This window comes from Peromyscus maniculatus, chromosome 21 (genome assembly GCF_049852395.1).
Source record: "Peromyscus maniculatus bairdii isolate BWxNUB_F1_BW_parent chromosome 21, HU_Pman_BW_mat_3.1, whole genome shotgun sequence".
Classification (NCBI taxonomy): domain Eukaryota; kingdom Metazoa; phylum Chordata; class Mammalia; order Rodentia; family Cricetidae; genus Peromyscus; species Peromyscus maniculatus.
The window spans coordinates 37,699,879-37,714,087 of NC_134872.1; the positions used below are offsets into that span (position 1 = coordinate 37,699,879).

Below are 14,209 nucleotides of genomic sequence, written 5' to 3' on the forward strand. Positions count from 1 at the left end.
ATTCTAGAGTTCACATCCCCTCCTCTCTACGGGGTCTGTTTCTTTGTGGACTCTGCCGTGTGCCTGGACTTTGGCTTTAAACAAAACCTGGTTGAGATCTTGCTTTTCCTGCCTTTTAAATTCTCTAAATTCCCAGAGAAAAACAATCAGCTCTTGCTACCCTAGTCGACCTCATCATGACAGTATTGCTCCCATCTTTTTAAATTTTTAACTTAATTTTTTTTTCTTATAATTCGTTAGTGCACTCGTGTGTGGGAAATGTCACCCTGCCTTGGTTTTTCATTGAGAACAAACTATCTGCAGTTTCAATGGTGTTTAACAACAAAGGGGCTTTCCAACCATCAGGAGCCAGGGCTGCGGTTTCCTTGGTTACCTCATCTGACTGCTCACCTACCTGGTATCAGACCATCACCACAATCAAGATATCCCCCCTAAAGATTTCTTCATGTGACTTCTCATGCGTGTCCTTTCTCCCAACCCCAAATGACCTCCATTCTGCTTCCCAATAAGGTAGCTTCGTTTGTACTTTAAAGACGTTTAATGTAAACTGGATGGTTTGTATGTACGTATGTAATCTTCATTGTCTGGATTCTCGTGTTACTGGAGAGCGCAGGGGCAGGGTCTCTTTTGCAGGGTCTTATTCTCTTGGGGATGGTTGACAGGTTTGGAAACTGCTAGGCAGCCAGGCCTTGGGGAAGAGGCAGGTGCCGAGGATGCAGGTGGGTGGAGGACCACGAGGACACTGGGATGCTCGCTTCAGCTTGCGCAGCGACTCGGGGGCGGGGGCGGGAAGAGGATGCGCGCGCACACACACGCGCGCGGGGGCCGCCCGCCGGGAGCAGCGAAAAGGTTCAGCCAAGAAGCTGTGAGGGGGTCGCCCCGCTCCCACGGCCACTTAGCTGACGTGAGCCGCTGGGGCGCGCACGGCGCCTGGCGCGAGCTGGGGACCGAGCCGCGTGCGCTGCGCTGCGCCTCCTGCGGGGGCCCGTCGTGCAGAGGTCCGTCACCGCGGCGGCGGCAGCTCGGAGCACCCGGTCCGCGGACGCGCGTGTCTGACAGCGGAGGCGGAGGCCGCGCTCTTGCCTCCGGGCACCCCATCTCGGCACGATGAGCCCCGAGCCGGCACCCCAGCCTCCGGACCCTCAGGACGTGAGCTGCAACCTGGAGGAGCCCCCGGCTGAGCGCCTGGAGCAGGGCTCCGCGGCCTTCCTCGCGGGCGACTACGAGGAGGCGGCCGAGCTCTTCCGCTCGCTGCTGGCCGGCCTGGCGCAGCCCGAGCGTGGCCTGTGCCTGCAGCTGGGGGACGCGCTGGCCCGCGCCGGCCGCCTCCCCGAGGCCATCGGCGCCTTCCGCGGCGCCGCACTGCTCGGTCCCCTGCGGCCCGAGGAGCTGGCGGAGCTGGCCAGCGGCCTGGCGCGCTCCCTGGGCCTGCGCGACAAACGGCCGCCGGCGTTGCTGGCGAGGCCCGGCTACGCGTCTGGGTCCCCGGTGCCCGTGGCGCCCCGCGACCTGCTGGGCTGTCCGCGCTGCGGCCGGCTGCTCTACAAGCCGGTGACGCTGGCCAGCGGCATCACGGTGTGCAAGCGCTGCGTGGAGCTGGTCCCCGGGCGGGGGCAGGCCCGGCGCGTGAACGTGGTGCTGAGCGGGGTGCTGGAGAGATGCTTCCCGGCCGAATGTCGCCTGCGCAAGCTGGCGTGCCAGGCGCGGGGGCTGCAGCGCCAGCAGCAGCCCGAGACCGCGCTGCTCAGGTGCCAGCAGGCCCTGGACATGGGTGAGTCAGCCTCGAGGGTGACCACGGACGGGCTGGGCGGTGGCCGGGGGCATTTTAATTTCAAAGGTAGTAAGTAGGGTGCACAAGGCTAACAGCCTCACCCTGCAAGGTGGCCAGTGTCACATGCCAGGTGCATCGTTCTTGAGTCTTTTCCAAGACTCTGGTGTATGATGTAAAGTAATGTGGAAGAGCTGTAGTGTAAACCACATAGCTTTCAATTTTCTGGTAGATATGTTAACTAGGGTGACAAGAAGCAAATGATATTTATTTTAACAGTGTTTTTCACGCTATATCGAGAATATTATTTACATGTCTTCAGTATTTAAAAGATCAATATTTTGCTTTATTTTTTATTTTTTTGTCCATTGTGGTTTTTGCATCCACGCACTCCCCCCACTCCCAATCCAGACATGACTTTTTCATTTGAAATACTTCACCTGTGTTTAGATGTTGGAGAAGATGAGAACTGTCCCATGCAAATTCTCCTCTTGGAAAATTGTTTGGTAGCATCCGTGTGTTAAATATGACTGGTTTCTAACACTTTCAAAGAATTACATATACATGTACACCGAATGATTGTAAAGTTGCTCTTGAGGATGGGAAGACGGCTCACTGGTTAAGAGCACTCGCAGCTGTTGACAGGTTAAGATTCCCAGCATTCACACAGGGGATTCCAAACCGTAACTCCAGTCCCGGGGGATCTGGCGCCCTCTTCTGACTGCCTTGGAAACCAAGAAGGCTCAAAGTGCGCAAACGTTCATGTAGGCAAAGCACTCGAACACAGACAATAACAACTAAGGTGGGAAACGAATGTTTGTGAGAGCAGAATGGGCCGGTACATTCGATTGCCTTTGTGGAATACCACAAGGAAAAAAAAAAAAACGGCCAGTTGCAGTTAGACTATGGAGCGCTTAACCCCACAAAAACAATGCAAAGTGGAAGCAACTGGGCTTGCCAGGCCTGGGGGAACAGATCTGTCTGTAATCCCAGCTACTGGAGAACCTGAGGCAGGAGCATGGCAAGTTCAACATCTGCCTGGGCTATAGTGTGAGTTCAAAGCTCTGTCCTATAATCAAAAGTGTGTTTTGGCGGGGGGGGGGGGGGGGGGGGGGGGGGGGAATAGCTCAGTGTCTGAATGCCTATTGATCAAGTGTCAGATTCAATATTCAGTACCACCACCACCACCACCCCAAAAAAATGGAAAAAGAAGAAAAGAAACAACAGCCATGAACACAAACATCTTTACCGTGTGACTCTGTCTGAAGGGGAGCAGGCAAATCACTGTAAGGCAGTGGTTCTCAACCTGGGGTCGCAACTCCTCAGGGAGTCGATGACCATTTCACGGAGGACACCTAAGACCATCAGAAAACACAGATATCGACATGAAGATTCATCACTGCAAAGTTACAGTTATGAAGCAGCAAGGAAGATAGTCTGGCAGTTGGGGGTCACCACAGCACGAGGAGCAGTATTAAAAGGGCCGAAGCATTAGGAAGGTTGAGAGCCGCTGCTGTAGGTTGGGAGAAGGGTGGTGGTTATCGTCGGTGAGTGAAAGGGACTTGATTGTGAGGAGGCAGGGGCGGACTGTGGGTAGTGACACAGGCTATTTCTTGACTTTGGGGATGGAGACACATGCGTGTTAACTTTCGGATCATTTCATAAACTGTGTAGCTATGTCTTAAGCCTTGTATGTATGTTGTGTATTTTAGAATTCAGTTTACGAGTTTAGAATCTTGACCACTTCGATCCTGTCATCTGAATATGTCCCATATTCGTTTTCTAGTCAAAGAGTAGAAAAGAAAAATCGGGTTGCCTGGTTTCAAAGTTTATAAAGAAAAAGGGGACTGAGGATGTAGCTCAGTGGTAGAGTAAATGCTTATCATTCACGGGGCCATGAGTTCAATTTCCAGCACTTCACAAAGATACACACGCAAACACACACACACACACACAATTAAATTTCATGATAATGTTAGCTCAAACTAGAGGCTTTGGTACAGTACAAAAGGCCATAAATGTTTCGAGTTAGAATGTTTGTGTTTGTACCAATCATTAGCATCATGTCCCAAATACTTCCTTCTTGACTCCTTCCACAAAGATCGAATGTTCTGATTCACCCAAGTAGAGGCTTTGTCAATAATCTTTGCCAATAAGTTGTGAATGTAATTAACTGAATACATATGTTAAAGAGAACAGATATGTATGAAAAGAATTACAGATAATTGCCTACATACACACACACAACACACACACACACACACACACACACACACCACATTCAAGATGAATAATCTAGGATTGTGTCTGAAGTTGGAAGTTAATAAGATGGGGGGGGGGGGAGACTGCACACATCAGAAGTTAGGATTAAAAAATCCCAAAAACAAGTAGTGTTAGTTAGGGTTTTTGTCGACTTAACAAAAGCTAGAGTTGTCTGAGAAGAGGGAACATCAATTGAGAAAATGCCCCCATCTTGGTCTGTAGACAAGCATGTGGCACATTTTCTTAATTGATGATTGATGTGGAAGGGGCCAGCTCACTGTGGGTGGTGCCACCCCTGGGGAGGTGGTTCTGAGGTAGGTAAGAAAGATAACTGAGCAAGCCAGAGGGGAGCAAGCTAGTAACTGATATTCCTCCATGGTTTCTGCTTCAATTCCTGCCTTGAGTTGCTACCTGGACTTCCCTCAGTGGACTGTGGCCTGGGATATGTAAGCCAAATAAATCCTTTTCTTCCCCAAGTTGCTTTCGCTCATGGTCTTTATCACAGCAATAGAAAAGGAAACTAAGGCACAAATTAATAGAATGTTTTCATGCCGGATCATAATGAGACAAAGATAAAATAGAGCAGAGTTTTGTGGGACACAGACAAGGGTTCTGAAGTCTGTGGAGTTGGAATCCCAGATGAAGAGTGAAGAGAAAGGGAAATAATTAAAAGAAAAAAAAAGAGCCAAGAATGTTCCACAGCTGATGAAAAATTGTGACTCACTGAATTGAAATTCCCAAAATAAAGAAGGAAACGTTGGGAAGCAGTTAGAGAAGACAGAGTGGGCTTGTTTCCTTTGAAGGGGTCATAATAAGACTGGCAGCCAACTTTCACACCGAGCTAATGAAGCCAGAAGACAATGGGTCAACATCTTCAGATGAAAAAATAAAGCATAAAATAAAGACTAAAAAAGCCTAATCTAGAAGTTGTTTTCCATCTAAAAATACCTTTCACAGGTGAAAAGGAAGTCAAGATGATTTAGGCCAAAGCCATGGGCAGCGCTGAGGGACTTCATTGGTATCAGGATTGTGCTACACAGAATCCTAAGGGGAAGGCTTCCCTGAAGAAAAATTACCCATGTAAAATCAAGGGACCAAGGGAGGGATGAAGACTAGAAATATAACCCTAAGAATGAAAGTGGTATCTCAAAAGACATTGGTGTTGTGTGGCATTTATGACTTACATAAAAGCAAAACCGAGAGGTAGCACAAAGCCAGGGTGAGTGATAAAGATTGTGTGGTGAGTGTGCTGCCTCGGGTGTGGTAAAAATACTAGAAGCATCCTGGGAACTTTTTGTAGTATATTCAATTGAGCAACTACCTAAAGGACGAAAAGGTGAAATTTAAAAGCTCTAGTGAAATAACAAATATTTGACCCATTCAAAAGAGTGACAAAGGGACCTCTGAGGCGGCTCAGCAGGTAAAGACTTCAGCCTTGGGATCCGAGTTCTATCCCCAGAAATCACGTGAACATAAAAGGAATGAACTAACCACAAAGCCAGTGACCTCCCCAGCAAGGCAATCCCACCCCAGTCATAAACACACAATAAAAAAAATGTAAAAGTGAAAAAACGAAGCCGCAGAGAACAAAGGAGACACCTAGAAAAGCAAGGATTTACTTGACATTTCGTGTGAAGTGATGTGAATATTCCATTAAAATGTCGACAGACTGGATTCAATGAAACATGGCTATCTGGTGTTTCCATGTGAGAAAAACTTTTGATACAAAGACAAAAAGGTCCAAGTTGGTAAGAACTGGCATAAAAAGACTGACAGAGAGAGCCCCAATGTGACAAAATTAGCATCCGGTAAATCAAAGGCAAAATGTATGAAAAGAGGTGGAGATGTCTAGGCTATATGATCTGGTGAAATCAGAACAGGAAAAAAGCGGTGTTCTGAGTGTCCTGACACCTGACAAGTGTGTGAGTGGGCGCACACGCCAAGAATACAAGGCAGCAGAACTAAACTTTTGTTTTAAAGAGTTTAAACAAAGCTCTTAGTGACTGATAAAACATGAAAAGTAGGTAAGGACATAAGTTGGAACAGATACACTGGCATTTTTATTTATTTCATAGGCGTTACTACATGGAGTACTTGCAGAATATATCACCTGTTCGAATTCACAGGACTATGGGCCTGTTGCTATGTAGTCCAACTCCTGGGTTAGACTGTAAGATAAATGCAACAAATATTAGAAGGTTGAAATCAAACAGAGTGTGTTATTGGAACACTAATCTTAAAGGAAAATTAAGCAACAGATAAGTAGACAGTCTTCAAATATTTGGAAACAAAGCAGTGCATTTGTACCAGAACTTGTCTCAGTCTGTTTTCTGAAGTCATGACAAAATACCACAAACTGGCTAAGTTATAAGAGAAAGACACTGATTCCACATAGTCATGAAGGCCAAGAAATCCAGTATCAGAGTGCTAGCATCTGCTGAGGCCCCTGCTCTGTGGAAGCGGAGGGCATTGCAAGGCAAGACCAGCAGGGGGCAAGCACAGAGGCTTGCTTAGGTAGCATTAACTCACCTGCCCCGTGATAGCCTCATTAGCCTGTTCAGGAGAGCAAAGCCCTCCTGGCCTGATCTCCTCCTTAGGCCCTCCCTCTTAATACTCCTTAACAACAGAGCAGAAAGAATATCAATGTGCGCTTGGGGAGCTTCCAGCCACACTGTTACCAATGGATCAAATAAGAAATCACCATTAAAATAAGGAAACATTTGACCCGAATGAGAATGAGAACTTTCTGTTGAGCTGGGGAGAAGACTCAGTGCGTAGAATCACTTGTGCCTCGACCTGACTGTGTTTGACTGTCTGTTCTCACACGGTTGCAGGAGAGAGAAAGTTCCCAAGAGTTGTTTTCCGACATCCACGTGCGCACTGAGACATGTGCGCACCCTCATTCACTAATTAATTAGTTAGAAAAAAAAAAACCATGTAATGCAATACATTAGCTCTCAAACACTACTGCAGCGGTGTCCAGTGGTGTCCACATCAACTGCTAGTGACAGCCAGAATGGTGGTCACTCTTTCCAGGGACCTGTCACACCGGAGAACACATAAGGGAGTGTCTTCGGTGCTGAGCATGAATTGGGTGGGTGGAGATGGCGAGGTTACATGAATAAGTGTTCAAAATACACCTTGAAGACGTGGGCTTAGTCCTACAGCACCCTGAATAAACAGCCCCTGAGGAGTGTTGCCACTCACTTTTGCTGTTCTCAGGGAACTCGGCACAGGTTTTTTTTACTGCGTTTAGATGTCTGTTCATTGAACTCCTTTTAAAGGACGTGGTCCCCTTCTCTGCTTTCACACACATTTGACGGCATTTACAGCAGAACAGTAGCTCCCTGGGCCGAGGCTGCTCTGGGCAACTGGAAGACAGTCTCTGACAAACTCAAAATACAGAGCATGAATCTTCTGGCTGTCTCACAGACACTCTCTCAGGAGGCCCTCCTGACACCGTCTTACAGCAGAGCTAATTGATGGCCCTTCTTAAATTTGGGTTAGTTACTTGAAAGGTACACACACACAATTTCTGCCATATGCTCTCTCCACACAGAGGGAATCAAAAGTTACCTTTCCTCCCCCATTGATTTTTGAGTGATTTATGGACGATTTCCCTTGATTTTATCAGTGTACGTCTTACTGCTTAGAAAGTAGTTTGATGTGTCTACGTGAGAAGTGAATCTGATTAGTTCTGGACTCCAGGAAAAGCAGCCTTTGGAAAGTGAGGAGTAAACTTAAGTCCTTTGTTAGAAAAAGAAAAATGATAGGAAGGAAGGGCAAGGTGTTCTTAACCCAGTCAGCTTCCAGACTCAGCTAGCAGCAGGTAGCTGGTGTAAGCAGAGGATTGATGAAATAATAGTGAAAATGGGTCTCAAATTCAGGTCTTGCATCTCAGGGCTGTATAATCTGTCACCAGGCTTTGTGTCTTGGTTGCATCTGCACACGCTGCTATAGTTACTCTGTTGAGAAATAGAGCTGCTTAACTAGTCAAGCTGGGTCATCACCCAGGCCAGGGATGGGCAAGAAAATGGAAAACACAAGTAGTATATCAGAGAAGAAGCGGTGCAATTAAACACAACAATTTAGCACCGATGGTAAAACAATGTAAAATAGACGCTTTTACTTGGGAAAACATGAATGATTCCAAGGGGCCCAGGAAGAAGTAAAAGGTTAGTGTGAATGAGTAGTCTGAAAGAACTGGGAATGTTGCTGAGGGATTGTCTTCTGCCCACAAGCTCCAAAGACTTTCAAAGCTTGATTCCTTTATATCTCAGACTATAGAGAAACACAGCAATGTTTCCATCTCTCTTTATGAGACAAAATGTGTGGACCAATCTTACACATGTGCATCGGTGAGAAATCCTCACCAAATGAGTCTAGCAGCCTGTTTTCAGAATCTAAGGACAATTCAATATTAGACAAGTCAGTTAGCATAATCCTCTGGATGGAGGAAGACACGGTACGTTCATCTTTCAGATCCTGGAACGACCTCCTGGAACATAGCATCCTCTGGTAGGAATCTAGGATCGAAGGTAACCTGGCTAACTTCATCAGTGATTGGACACAGTCTTTATTTTTTGCAATTATCTATGTACGGATGTTTACATGTCTGTGGAATGATCCATGTGAGATAGTGACAACCACACTAATTAAGTCAATTAGAAGTATAGAAGTCAATGAGTCCTATTTTAGCTGATGATCAAGAGCTGGCTCATGCCGTGGAGTCTCTTGGTGCAGAGCTCAGGAGTGCAGCATTTTTAAAGACAAAACCCACAATTACATCAGTGTTTGAGGGGGGTCAGAACAACATCCGCCTCTTTGCAGAGCTTAATGGTGTTTTCTAGACACTACATGACAATTATTTCTAATTTTCACTTCCACTTAGCTATTTTAGTTTCAGCCTGCACAAACATCAGTCATTCTGGTTAATATGTCTGGACCATGGTCAGGGTCATGGACAGTCCCACCAAAAGCATTGCCAATGTGGATGTGGCTGTTGGGGTGGAAGGCTGAGGAATGTCTCGAAATAAAGTCAGGACAAGATGGCATCACCTTAGCCATTTCACATGTGTGTGCCCATCGTGCTACCAGATGCCAGAAGAGGGCATCAAATCCCCTGAAACTGGAGTTACAAATGACTGTGAACTACCGTGTGGGTGCTGGGAATTGAACCTAGATCCTCTGGAAGAACCACTCAGCTGCGTGCTCTCAGCTACTGAGCCAACTCTCAGCCCTAGACGTAATCTTTTGAAGTCAAGAATGGGGGAAGCCTGGTGTGGTGGCGCACACCTTTAATCCCAGCACTTGGGAGGCAGAGGAAGGCGGATCTCTGTGAGTTTGAAGCCGGCCTGGTCTACAGAGTGAGAGACCCTGTCTCAGAAAAAAAAAAAAAAAAAAAAAAAAAGAATGGGGGGGATTGTGCAGAGCTGTGAGAAAGGATGAGGATCCACTACCAATACTTTTATAAGGTGAGAGTGAAAGGAAATACGGTCTGGAAATAGTATAGTCAAAGAAATGTAACTGTCTGCACACAATGTGGCTGTGTGGGGAACTCAAGAGAACCAGCCGGCAGACTGCCAGGAGCCATGAGAAACTCCTGTAGTGGGCACAGGGTATGCGACCCATGGAGTTGTCTTTGAAGCTCAGTCTGTAGTTCCAGTAGCTTCTTTGGTTTAGATTTCTAAAACTCTCCAAAGGGGAGTTATCAAAATGCATGTAATTGTGTAGTTAAGGAACTTTTACCTAATCTTTCAGTTAGAATTATTAGTCTACAGTTATAGTTCCCATATAATGACATGCTTTTTTTTTTAAGGCAGAGCCTCTGAGAATTAATAATTGTTTTTCTTCCAGGCAGTGAAAAGTCTCCTTTTAAGATCTGTTTGTTTGCTGTTGGTTTCTTTTTGATAACCCTCTGGGTACAATTAATGTTGCCTGTATGTACATGGAAGATATCAGGAAGTTGGGAATGATATTAGTGAAGTTGGAATGGGGATGGATATGATCATATTTCACTGTATACATGTATAAAATTCTTAAGAATAAAGAAAATATATATATTTTTAAAAAACATACACTCGAGGCTGGAGAGATGGCTCGGAAGTTAAGAGCATGGGCTGGGACCTGAGTTCACACAGCAGCTCACAACCGTCTGTAACTACAGTTGTAGAGGATTGGATGCCCTATTCTGACCCCTGAGGGCACCAGGCAGACATGTGGTGCACAGACTTACATGTAGGCAAAACCACCCATACATATACAATAAAAAGTGTTTAAAAAACCATACACTTGCTTATGAGTTCTGTCAATGCCTCTCAGTTTGTATGTACATTTTCAAAGATGGAGCATATAAGATCTGATTGTGGAGCCTAACTAACAGATGGACATTTTCACTTGATGTTGAGGATGGGAGAGCTTTCAACCTTAAGGGAAATATTCTCCCTTTACCAAAGAATTCCATAATAGACCTGTATTACCAGAGACAAGAGTGAGCAAGTGAGTGTTATGTGACAAGACTTTTCTGGGAGATGTAACACACACACCTACTCACCACAGATAGATAGCCCATGGCAGAGCAAAGTGTTACTTACAGGAATATGGGTGAGGCGTCACTTACTGGAGCAGAACTAACTCAAAGACAGCTGCACCACCAAAGCCCACCCTAACATTGGTGACATCTCATAGAAGCTGGATATTTAGAGTATACTGTACAACTTGAAGGCAGCTCCCAGTGGCTCAGTTGGTCTACACCTCTCCAAGGCAGCTCAGCCGGTTTCTGCTCCTTCCAGGCTTCTTGGCTGATCTCTGTTTCTTGCTTGCAGCTTGGCTCATCCTGAGAGTCTCCTTTGCAGCTTTGCCTCTCAGCGGTCTTTATTGTTCACTGTTGAGAGGGAGGGGCTTAGTGAATCTGGTCAGTTTCAGGTACTTCCTGGAGCTATTTTGTGTTGTTTACCTTATGTCTTAAAAATTAGCAACAGGAGGTTTCAATCACACTTCAGTGAGAAAATGTTTAGTGTTATGCTTTGATTTGTATCAGTTAAAAAGAAACAAACTTGGGAATGTCTACCTGTGACTCCTGCTCCCCATTGCCCCATCCTTTTCCCTGCCACACCTCTGGATGACAGGTGTCCATAACACATTTTCTTTTTGCAACTTACCATGTCTTAAGTCCTGTCTTAGGTGAGTTTTTCCCTGTACATTAGCTTGGTTATCTACATAAACTAATAGGAAGCATATTGGCCTTTGCAAAGGCCCAAGTAAGACTTGAGAGGTCAAAGTCAAGGTTTCAAGGCAAACTGAAAACGTGTTGAGGAAGAGACAAAGGAGTATGTCTAAGTGCTCAACATAGTTATCAACTGAAAAGTGCAGCTCTGGTCCTGCTGTGAGGCTCCTAAGAAGGTGGAGGTGGAGTGAGCAAAGTCAAGGGGTGTGAAAAACAGCTGTGAAGGTTCAACTTTGGGGAGCCCTGGCTTTGTGAGTTTCCATGGTACCCTGCCCCTTCAGCACTTGTTAGGCGCTGTCTGTCATTCTGTAGAGAGGGTCACTTTTGGGCTTCTCTGAGGAGCTGGGTTTGTCTCTGTCATCATATGAATGGTCACCAATACATCTTCCGTATGAGAAGCACAGGGAGGAAAGTTGAGAAGGTACTGAGGGTATAATACAGTTACGTAGGAAAATGGGCATGCCCATGGTTGTGTAGGAAAACAAATTATGTTTTATTCCTCTGATACAGTTTCTTGGTGTGTGGCATGTGTGTGCACATGTGTTCCTGTGTGTGAATGTGGAGGCCAGAAGTGGGTGTCAGGTGTCTTTCTCAGTGGCTCTCTACCTTGTTTTTGATGCACTGGGACTCCACTGGAGAGCCTCCTGCCCCCCCCCTTTTTTTTCCGAGACAGGGTTTCTCTGTGTAGTTTTGGTGCCTGTGCTGGATCTCGCTCTGTAGCCCAGGCTGACCTCGAACTCACAGAGATCCGCCTGCCTCTGCCTCCCGAGTGCTGGGATTAAAGGCGTGCGCCACCCCCGCCGGGAGCCTCCTGCCTTTTACCTCTCGGGTACTGTGACTTCAGGCGTGCTCCACTGTACGCACCTTCTTCCCTTTTTACTTTGGTTCTTGGCAAGCACTTCACAGATGGAGCCATCTACACATCCCTTTCTATTAGTTTTTAAAGCGCAAATTTCTTAGTGTGCTTCCCATGAAATGTACTTCATATACCCCCTTTAAAATACCTAATTATTTATCTGGTCCAAAACGGCTGTAGAGTCTATAAGTGCTTCCACATTTTAGAGGCTCTCTTTCTCTTTTTGAGTGTCTTCCAATTAAAAATACAAAATCTGAAATACCTCCAAACCAGATCTGAAAGCATTTTAGATTAGGATTATCGGATTACAGAATTACTTGATTTGTTATTGGAGATTGGGCTTGGAGGAACAGTCAATGTTAAATTTGTTTTTCCTTGATGCATTTTGAAGTCCAATTAAACTCGTTTCTGTTTTCCTGAAAGAAACTCTGTAAATTATACTCATGTACCTAGTGAACTGTACATGCGATCCCTGGGAGGAGCTGTTTCATATTTGTCTTTGTGTTTACTTCCTAATTTAATGTGTTTAATGACTGAAAGCAATGTATCTTTAAATAGTCATATGTATCTCTACTGTCTTTCAGCCCCCGATGATAACTCACTACTGCTGCTGCGAGCAGAGATATATCTAACCATGAAGAACTATGAGCAAGCCCTGTGGGATGCTGACACAGTTTGTCAGAGGGAGCCTCTCCTGACTAAGGTGAGTTATGCTTATTCATTGGCTTTGGAAAGCATCTGTTTGATTAAGGTTATGGTGTGTGTCTGTGTGTGTCTGTGTGTGTGTGTGTGCCTGTGGGTATTTGATTAAGGTTATGGTGTGTGTATGTGTGCCTGTGTGTGAGAGTGTTTGTGTGTGTGTGTGTGTGTGTGTGTGTGTATGTATATGTGAGTATGTGAGTGCATATGAGTGTGGGGGGTGCATACAAGGTGTATGCCTGTGTGTGTGTGTGTGTGTGTGTGTGTGTGTGTGTGTGTGTGTGTGTGCCATTGCACTCACTGTGTAGGTATGTGTAGAGGCCAGGGGTTAATATGCAATGTCTTCCTCAATTGCTTCTCCACCTTATATTTTTATTCAGGGTCTCTCAGTGAACCCCTGGGGTCCTCCTGTCTCCCCCTCCCAGTATGTCACCCTCCCAGCTGTCTTCACATGGGTGGTTGGGTTCAGGACTCAAGTGGCTTAAGCATACATGAGACCTCAGATCCCACCCCCACAGTGACACACTTCCTCCAACAAGGCCACACCTCCTAATAGTGCCACTACCATTGCTTATGGGGGCCAGTTACATTCAAACTACCGAAGTGGAAAACATTAATTTCAGATGCATGAGTTGAACAAGAAACCACACAAAATAACTCAAATCACAATCAATCTGCTGTGAGAGCCAGAGTTGTTAAAGAAGTCTTGAAAGTAGCAGGAAAACATAACACACAGGGAAATAGCAAGATGGATGGTTAACATCTCATGAGACTCCATGGAGGCCAGTCAGCACGGGAGCAGCACATTCAAAGTGGGAATAGAAAACATCGGCGTGCCTGCAAAACAAGACCCACGATACAGTATCTACAAGAAATTCACTTTAAATGTGAAGACATGAGTATACAAAATTGAACAGCTATATTAATCTCAACGAGCATCAGTAGAAACTTAAGGAATACTTTAGAGACCTAGAAGGAGACTTCATCTCAGCCTAATTGGCAGCTGTAGAACAATGCATTTAACTGTAGCATACATATCTTTTTTAATGCATTAGATCCAGTGTGCATAAAACAGTATCAAGATCCAATATATTGAAATCCTCAAGTGAGTGTTCTCTCAAAATAACTAAAAATAGAAGTCAACAAGAGCAAGAAAAATCTAGGAAGTCCATATATATCTACAACTTACCTCATAAACAATCATTTGGACAGAGAAGAAATCAAAAGGATTTGAAACTATCTAGTATTTAAAAGTAATGATAAAATATGTTATACGTGTAATTTCTTAGATGTCGTTAAAGCCATTCTTAGGAGTCAGGCACGCCTTTAATCCCAGCACTCAAGAGGCAGAGGCAGGCGAATCTCTGGGAGTTCGAAGCCAGTGTAGGTTACAGAGTGA

At 45.5% G+C, this 14,209-nt stretch overlaps 1 protein-coding gene across 1 annotated transcript in view; it reads left to right on the forward strand.

Moving 5' to 3' along the window:
* Positions 1–810: 810 nt before the first annotated feature.
* Positions 811–14,209, forward strand: part of Lonrf2 (LON peptidase N-terminal domain and ring finger 2) — a 35,743-nt gene continuing 22,344 nt past the window's right edge. Inside the window, exons 1-2 of the mRNA XM_006980425.4 lie at positions 811–1,771; positions 12,696–12,814. Of these exons, the coding sequence (XP_006980487.3) occupies positions 1,108–1,771; positions 12,696–12,814 (783 nt within the window). The 5' untranslated portion in view covers positions 811–1,107. The remainder of the gene's footprint in view (positions 1,772–12,695; positions 12,815–14,209) is intronic.